Genomic DNA, 8,094 nt, shown 5'->3' on the forward strand with positions numbered 1-8,094 from the left:
TGTCAGTGTTTATTAAACATTTAAGGAGATTTGGGGGTTTGAGAAGAAATATACAGAATGTAGAAAAATCCTAAGAATCCCCTGTGGCTAGGAGTGCAGCCTCTTCCCTTTCCCCCGTTTCCCATTTGTTTATCCTGCTTTTTCTGTGGTTATTTAAAAGCTATTTCTTAAGGCTCATTTGTCCCCTCCTCAGCCCCCTCACCTATGAAGATCCTTTGTCTCTTGCTCTCCTTTCCTGTGACCTTGAGTCCCAGAACAGTGCTCCAAAGTGGTCAGGGGCCACCATTCCTGTAGCTGAGGTTTGAGGATCGGGGGCCCCTCTGCTTGGGCTGGCTCTCCATTAAGGATTTAATGGGGGGTGGGGAATTGCCAAAGCCACATGACGTCATTGGTACTCAGTCATGGGGGGAGGGTAGAGCATGGGCACAGATCAGATAAACAAACAAACAAGAATGGATTAAAAAATAAAAAATAACTAACAACCTAAATAAAACCTGAAGGAGAATCTGATCTGGGTGACCTGGGTGTTAGCTGGGAGGGCAGAGTCTGGAGCTGGGCCACCTGATGGAGGGGAGGGAGGGTCAGAGAGAAGAGGGTCAGAGGGACAGGCTAGGTGGTACAGGGGATGGGAATATCAGGTGGCCTGGAGTTGAGGCAGTGGGTAGCAAGGTCCCTTTCTTTTCAGCGTCAGAGGAACGGGCACCAAACACACAGTCCCTGGGGCAGGTGAAGTGAAGGATGGAGCCCTGGGCTTCCAGAAAGCCAGGGGGTGAAGGCGGGGGAGAATATGAAGTGCCTGGGGAATGAATTTTGGAATGAAACTTACATCTCAAAGGGAAGTGAGGGCAGGGCAGGGCTGGGGAGCTAAGGAGGAAAGCACCTAGACGGGGGATAGAGGAGCCTAGGTCCCCCTTTTCTGGCAGGGCCTTGGTGAGGGGAGGGGGGTGATCACTTTTCTGAGTCCAGGCCCATCATGTTCTTGAGGGCGTTCTTGAGGCTGGTTCTGCTGGGGGACTTGACAGCAGGCCGGAGCTCCGAGCTCTGCTCATCCTTTCGTAGCTCCATCTCTATGACCACCATCTGAGAGCCTTTCGTAGCCTCCGCCCCTGACCCCTTACCCCCCGCCCGGCCCGCTAACCGCTATTTCTTATCCTTGCGAGACTCCCCCAACCCTTTAGTCTTCTTCTCACTGGCAGCTTTGGTGCTTCTGCTGTGGTCCAGCATGGCGTACAGCACTGGCGTCTGTGGGGAGGAGTGCACGCATCAGTCACTGGTCTGGTGGGGCTTGACTGTTCCCATCCTGCCCCCGACTGCTGCCTGGAGGCACCCCAAGTCCCGCTAACCTGCCGGCCGCGCTTCGACGAGTCCTTCACAGACTTGTGCAATTTCCCCTTCTCCATGGCACTGCAGGGAAAGGGGGTGCTATGGATTTGGCCCTGTTGGAGCCCCTCACGGAGGGGTCAAGGCTTCCTTTTCCCTTTGGCCCTCCGCCCAATGGGGAGTAGTGGGTTGGGGAAGGGGAGTCGGCTCCGTGCCTTACCTGAGTCTCCTCTGCAGGGCCGCCTGCCTGCGTAGCCAGCAGTACCGAATCAGGTAGAAAAGCAGCAGCAGCAATAGAACACCCCCCAAAACACCCCCGATCACGGCTCCCAGCACCACCCCGTACCTAGTAGGCACTAAAAGGGGAAGGAAAAGAAGTGGCGGAATGAGCAGGGACGAGTATCTTTGGTTCCTAGCCCCACACTTATTCCCTGCGGTTTGGGTTGTAAGACATCCCAACCAAGGCTGTCTTCTGCCCACTCTCCCAGAGCCTGAGGGGCATTAGCCCCGGCATTTTGCCCCTTCCCCCGGCCTCTCAGGGAGGCCCGATCCCCTCTCTGAACTCCCTCCCATACCCACATCCCACCTCCTCTCACACCTTTTTCAAAGACATAGAGCGTGACCTGAGAGGTCTTGCCCACTATGTCTGGTGGGTTTTTGACGTCACAGGTGAAAGTGCCGTTGTCACTATAGTCCAGGTTGTGTATGACAATGGAGCCATCCTTCCAGAGAGGGTCCCCTACCCACTGAATGCGCTCTTTGAAGGTCCCCACCTCATCGATGTAGGGTTGTCCCTTGGCATAGTGGAAGATCTATGAGGAATGAGGGGAAGCATGTATTTCTAGCTTCAGGGTGAGGGATTCTGGGCTGGTGAGGGTAATGCTGGGGAGGGGGTTCAGCCCTAGTCAGTGTGACAAAGATTGCCACTTACCTTGCCAAAGATGGGGTTATGGCTCATAAAGGATTTCCCCTTCCTTAGCCCAAGTTCTCTTTTCTGTGGTTCTTTGAAGCACCCTTTCTGTTATGCAATCTCAGTATTCCCCCCAGGCACTCACCGAGATGGCATCGCGGCCTCCTTCTGGCTGGTAGCGCCAGGTGAAGGAGATGTCATCTGAGACCCACTCACTGGACCAGAAGGAGCAGTGCAGGGTCACCCGGGAGCCCACGGCACCGTGGACCTCCTTGTCCGTGTAAACCACAATGGCCTGGGCTGGGGAAAGCACTGCAAACATAGAGGGGGAATCAGATGCACATGTGGGTCCAAAAAGGGATATAGAGGGAGTGAGATCAATAGGAAGTCAAGCCTGAGTCAGAGGCCAAAGCAAAGACTGGGACAGAAGTGACGAATTCTGCGGTCCAGGTCTCTCTCGCCTAATTGAATAGATGAGTGGAAATGCTGTGTTGGTTCAAGCTCTTCGGCATGTTCATAGAGGAAATGAAATCAGCAGTACCAGAATTCCCCTGAGGACTTCCAGAAGTTGAATTCTGTCTCCAAGTCTAACTTTCCCTTTGGATCAGTATCTAATTCTTAAGCTATCCCTTAGATGCAGGCTCTACAATTTTTAAAACTTATTATAAATTATACAGGTAACACATAGTGCATTCTTCTTATAACTATTCAAGCAATAGAGATAAAGAGAGCTAAAGTCTCTCTTGACCAATTCCTTTCCTGTAGTCCCCTCCCAGATATTACCAATGTTATCAGTTTAATGTGTAACCATTTTCTATGTGTCAGACTCAACATAAACTCAAGATACACATATACTTATAAGAAATAGTTTTTCTGTGGAGCTTTCTTTTCTTTTTTAACATACATTGCATTATAGTCTTTTTTTTTTGCTTAAGAATATATGTATAAAAAGAATATATGTATCTGTTGGGAGTGTTCCACTTTGATGCGTACAGATCAGTATTATTTTTAACAGCTACATAGTATTTCACAGTACAACAAACTCAAATGTCTTGCAGAAAAATTGAAGATAACTAGAGAATGTAAGTCTTCTTCCCTGACCCAGCTGTCTTCAGTGCTGAATCCCTGATTGCCATACAGCTGCTCTTGACTGGGGGGTCACGGGGGGAAGGACCTCATATCCCTCTCAGGGGAAGCTAGATTCAGAGCAGGACCCCCAAGTCCAAAGCTCAGATGACTCTGCATTTGAGCCCCTTGCGGTTCTGCTTTGACCCTCCTCACCCTCCTCTTGGCCCTTTTGGCCCAGTGTCACTCCCAAGACTCACCCACACAAGGCCATTCCAGGGAGATTATGTGTGTGGGCTGGCCCTGGCAGGGGGCAACTGTAGACCCTTTTGTTCTATGGGAGAGGGAGGAAGCAATCAAATAAATAGAGACCCATTGTCTGACCACTGACCAGTGTTGGGGGCTCATGCCTCCCCTCCCCTCACTGCCCCCCACACCCCTGCCCGTGGTCCATAGTCCCAAATCTCCCACCTCAGCATGCAACACCAATGACTCACCTCCTGGGACTCAGCCTTCGAGCCTTCTTGGGTATCCCAAATGTAACAAGGAAGGTTATTCATTGGATCTAACTTCTATTCCTCCTGTTCAAACATCAACCACTGCCCTTCAGCTCTGTTCAATGGTGCTACGAGTGGAACAGAACTTTCTCTCCCTCTTATACTCCAAGATTCCCTCTCCCCATTTCCCTCACCACGCCCTTCTCCAACTCCCTATCCTTAACATTTTCTCAGGATAGCTCTGAATAGTCCAGTACAGTCCAGAAGAGTCTAGCTGCTAGGTTTAGGACTCAAGGAGCTGACCGCAGAGAATCTCAGACATTCTAACCAGCCCTCCCTCCCCTCCCCTCATTTGCCCTACTTCTCACCCACTACACTAGGCTTCAGGGCAGTTTGGAGAAGGGAACAATCCATTCAGATAACCCTGCTTTGAACTTCTCTTCCTCACCCAACATCTGCCGTGGGGCAAGGAAGGGGCAGGTCAACTTATGTGGAAGATAGCTTTAGATGAGACAAGACCCTAGAATCTCACAGAACCTCCCTTCTACTCTGTTCACCCACATAATGGACAACAGATCCACAAAGAGAAACTGAGGTACCAAGAGACAAAGGATCCGAGGAGTTGGGACCACAAACCTTGGGCTCCTTCCTTAGATCACATTCCCTGACTTTTCTCTTCAGGGAAACTAAGGTTAAGGTAACTTCTGCACGACTAGGTAATGAGTAGGGACCAGAACCCAGATGTCTGAACATGTTCCTTACCAAGCTCTAACATTCCTTCCTACTAGGCCTTCACCACTGCTTTGGGGGCATGTTACTGGTTTCCAACCCGGGTCCAGTCAGGTCCACCTCAGGGAAGCTCTCTATACTCTTTTCCCTTTTCCCTTCACAGAATACCTTTACCTTTACAGCCTCCCTCCAGACTATATATATATTTTTTCTCTGCATAGAATATCACCTTCCTGCTGTTGCTGCCTGTTTCTTTGATTGCAGTGAGGAGCACAGCGAAGGCAGGGGGAAGGTTGCTGAGAGACAACCTGAGCCCCGGGGCCCCCAGACTGGGGTGGCTCAACTTACCCAAAGAGGAGAAGAGTAGCGCAGCCAGGATAGGACTGGGGTTGGAAGAGGGAGCCCCAGGAGCCATAGCTGGGGCAGGGCTAGGGCCCGGAGCGTCTGCGGGGTTGGGAGAGTGGGGGACAAGGAACTGAGCGGGGGTTCCTGGAACCCGCTTAAAATCCCCCAGGGTCCCGGTATGAGGGGGCTGTCCTGAGCCAGTAGCCAATTGCAGCCTGGCATGTGCAGTTGAGAGGTGGTGAGGAGGGGGGCAGAGCACAGGGAGCAGAAGGGGCATTGTGTCCTCTGGGTAGAGGGGTGGGGGGGACACATACCACCCCATACACTGAGGGCTTTGTGTCTGCTGGCCTCCCCCTGCCCCAGGCTGGAATGTCGGGGGGGTGGGTGAGGGAGAGGGACAGAAAAAGGGACACAAACACATTTCTCTGAGGGACAGATGGGTGGAGGAACCTGAATCCTAAGGCTATGAAAAGGGATTCCTCCCTAGCCTCCATGCCTGAGAGCGGCTCCCCTAGAGCTCTAGGAGTTAGAGGTGGGTTTCCCCCAGAGAACTTTCAAAACAGGATATCCCTGTTATCTTCACTACTGTGGGCTACATTACAGGCTTCTTGAGATGACTAAGTCCTTTAGGTGTCTTTTTTTTTTTTTCCTATCTCTCTGCATCTTGGGTCATTCTTTCCAGATAAAAAACTTTTTTTCTGTGGGAAAATACCCAGGGAAGAATCCCTTGATCTTTCCCTTTTTTTCAGGAAGTCCTTCACTGCCTCATGCTGCAGTTTAAGTCCATTTCAGTTAAAAGCAAGGCAACAAAATTATATTGAGTGCCAGCCAGCTACATATATGAGTATGTGAATATTTGGGTATGTGAGTAATAGAAAGAGGAATAAAAATTAAGATCCTCCTTCAAGGAGTTCAAAATTTAGTTTGGGGAGGCAGAGGGGAGAATCAGAGGACAAACCCGTTAACAATGAAATATAATAAACCATGATGCAGCAGACTGATGAACAAAGTCCTGAGAGTATAAGTGAGGGCACATAGAGCTACATTAGGAAAATCAAGTTACGTAACAGAGATTAAACACAAAAATATCAATAACTTTCATTTAATAAATGAAGTTCAGAGGAAGAGGGAGTCATGTCTAGAAGGCAATATTAGATGTGGACCGACCTTTAAGGATCCATGCCATTTTGAAAAGGAGAAATTGGCAGTGAGGGTATCTAGGCAGATAGAACAACAAAAGCAAAGACAAAGAGATAAGAAAGTGTGTATGTGTATGTGTGTGTGTGTGTGTGTGTGTGTGTGGTGGGTAGGTTTGTGAAGTTTTGGGAATATTCAGGGCAGATCTGGTGTCCTCCATTTTTACTCGATTTGGGGGATCTTGAACAGGCATCAGAGGAAAGGAGTCTGTACAGGAAAGTTGAAGCCAGTTTGTGGATGGCCTTAAATGACAGAGCAAAGGGGGTGGATTTAATCTGGTACATCATAAGAATTTTGCTGATGGTTTTGGGATGGTATTTGGGGTTAGGAATGGGAGTGTCTACATGGTCAGAGCTGAGTTTCAAGACAAATACGTTACATGAAACATTTGAAGAACTAAGTGAAAGAGGCGTTCATTGGATTTGTTCATGTGACGCTTCCGAGGGCCAAAGCAAGATCAATGACTGGAAGATCAATCGCAGAAAACTGTATTTTAATGTAACAACTTTCTAATGACTAAATTGTTTACTAAATGAAACTTGTTTTTTGAGGTACCCATTATGGAATGTGTTAGAACGCACTCTTGAAAATCAGCTGTCAGCAGCGCTACAGAGGAGATTCCTACACTGGAGAGAAAATCGGGTTGGAGAGCCTGTAAGGTCCCTTCCAGTCCAGAATTTTATTATAGTGCTTTCTTTGCCAGCATTATAGAAATGCAAAATAGTATATTCATTTGATGTAGAAATAAATGAATCTGTGCTATTTAAGTCCTGAAAGGAAAAGTACATAAGCGCTAAATATAAATAAGATCTGAATATTTATGTAACGAATAGGTTTTTATTGCTGAACAGGAGTTGCTTTGGCTGTCTGCTTCACTTTTCCTCACGCTTCCTCCTCAAAAGAGGCTAAAGAACTTTTGCGCTTTTCCGTTCCTTTCCACTTGCTTGTTTTCTCCCTTATAAGTGCTCTGGAAGTGATTGCTGTGCTTGGGTTCCTCAAAACTGTTTTTATGTATATAAATCAAAGCAAGTTCTCCCCCACCCCTACCCCAGGTTCTTCTGGCAGTGGGTGTCACCCACACAGCCCTGAAACAAGGAACAAGGGAGCGTTGTCTTCGGTTAGTGGGCATCTAGCTCATGCAGCGGCTCAAGCCCAGAAATTGTGAGACATAAAGCTAATCGAGGTGGTTAGAGGACGCTCCCCATCCTCGGATGGTGCTCTGAGAGGTTCTCTCCCCGACGGATCTCAACTTGTGCACTATCTCTGTATTGGTGAAGACGGTTCACATAAGAATGGGAAGGAGTCCGAAGTATCTTTACAAAAAAAATTTTTTTAAATTGAAGTATAGTTGATTTACGAAGTTGTGTTAATTTCTGGTGTACAGCAAAGTGATTCAGTCATATATATATTCTTTTTCATATTCTTTTCCATTATGGTTCATTACAGGATATTGAATATAGTTCCCCGTGCCATACAGTAGGACCTTGTTGGTTACCTATTCTATACATAGTAGTTTGTATCTGCTAATCCCAAACTCCTAATTTATCCCTCCCCCTTTCCCCTTTGGTAACTATGTTTGTTTTCTATGTCTGTTTCTGTTCTGTAAATAAATTCAGTTGTACCATATTTTAGAGTCCACATATATGTGATATGTTATTTTTCTTTTTCTTTCTGACTTACTTTAGTATGATAATCTTTTGGTTCATCCATGTTGCTGCAAGCCGAAAGTATGTTTTTCCCTGCATGTCTCAGTCACCCTATAATACTTTTTAGTCCCACCTGGGAGGGGGAAGGCGTGAAACTAGACTGAGAAGTCCTCAGTGAAGAATCTGGGCAAGCCCTCTGCTTTGTGGTGCTAAACAAAATGAGTGTTTTTAGAGGTGCTACCTGTGAAGCACCTCTAAAAACAAAAAGGTAAAACGCAGTCTGCGCCACTGCGGAAAACTTACCACTTTTTAGAAGTCAGCTGAGAGAGGCGGGGTCAGAGACTAACCGCGCACAGAAGATAGGCGAAGAGTCGGAACTAGGGCT

The 8,094-nt window shown here is 47.9% G+C and overlaps 1 protein-coding gene across 1 annotated transcript; it reads right to left on the reverse strand.

The window, feature by feature from the left end:
• MPZ (myelin protein zero) lies at nucleotides 1-3,703 on the reverse strand. Its single transcript, XM_032653186.1, has 6 exons — nucleotides 3,556-3,703; nucleotides 2,376-2,542; nucleotides 1,919-2,132; nucleotides 1,541-1,676; nucleotides 1,344-1,404; nucleotides 1-1,242 (listed from the first exon to the last, which is right to left on the reverse strand). Exons 1-6 carry the CDS (start codon nucleotides 3,701-3,703, stop codon nucleotides 1,141-1,143), a joined length of 828 nt encoding a protein of 275 aa, XP_032509077.1. The 3' UTR covers nucleotides 1-1,140.
• Nucleotides 3,704-8,094: the final 4,391 nt, after the last annotated feature.

Source organism: Phocoena sinus, chromosome 1 (genome assembly GCF_008692025.1).
Source record: "Phocoena sinus isolate mPhoSin1 chromosome 1, mPhoSin1.pri, whole genome shotgun sequence".
Classification (NCBI taxonomy): Eukaryota; Metazoa; Chordata; class Mammalia; order Artiodactyla; family Phocoenidae; genus Phocoena; species Phocoena sinus.

Bases quoted from the DNA above. Each gene is read 5' to 3' on its own strand.
- MPZ (XM_032653186.1), bottom strand. From the start codon at position 3,703: ATGAGCCCCCAACACTGGTCAGTGGTCAGACAATGGGTCTCTATTTAT. The intron at 2,133-2,375 runs GTGAGTGCCTGG...CATTCCTCATAG, and splicing joins GAGGCCGCGATGCCATCTCG to ATCTTCCACTATGCCAAGGG. The intron at 1,677-1,918 runs GTGTGAGAGGAG...TTCCCCTTTTAG, and splicing joins GCTCTATGTCTTTGAAAAAG to TGCCTACTAGGTACGGGGTG.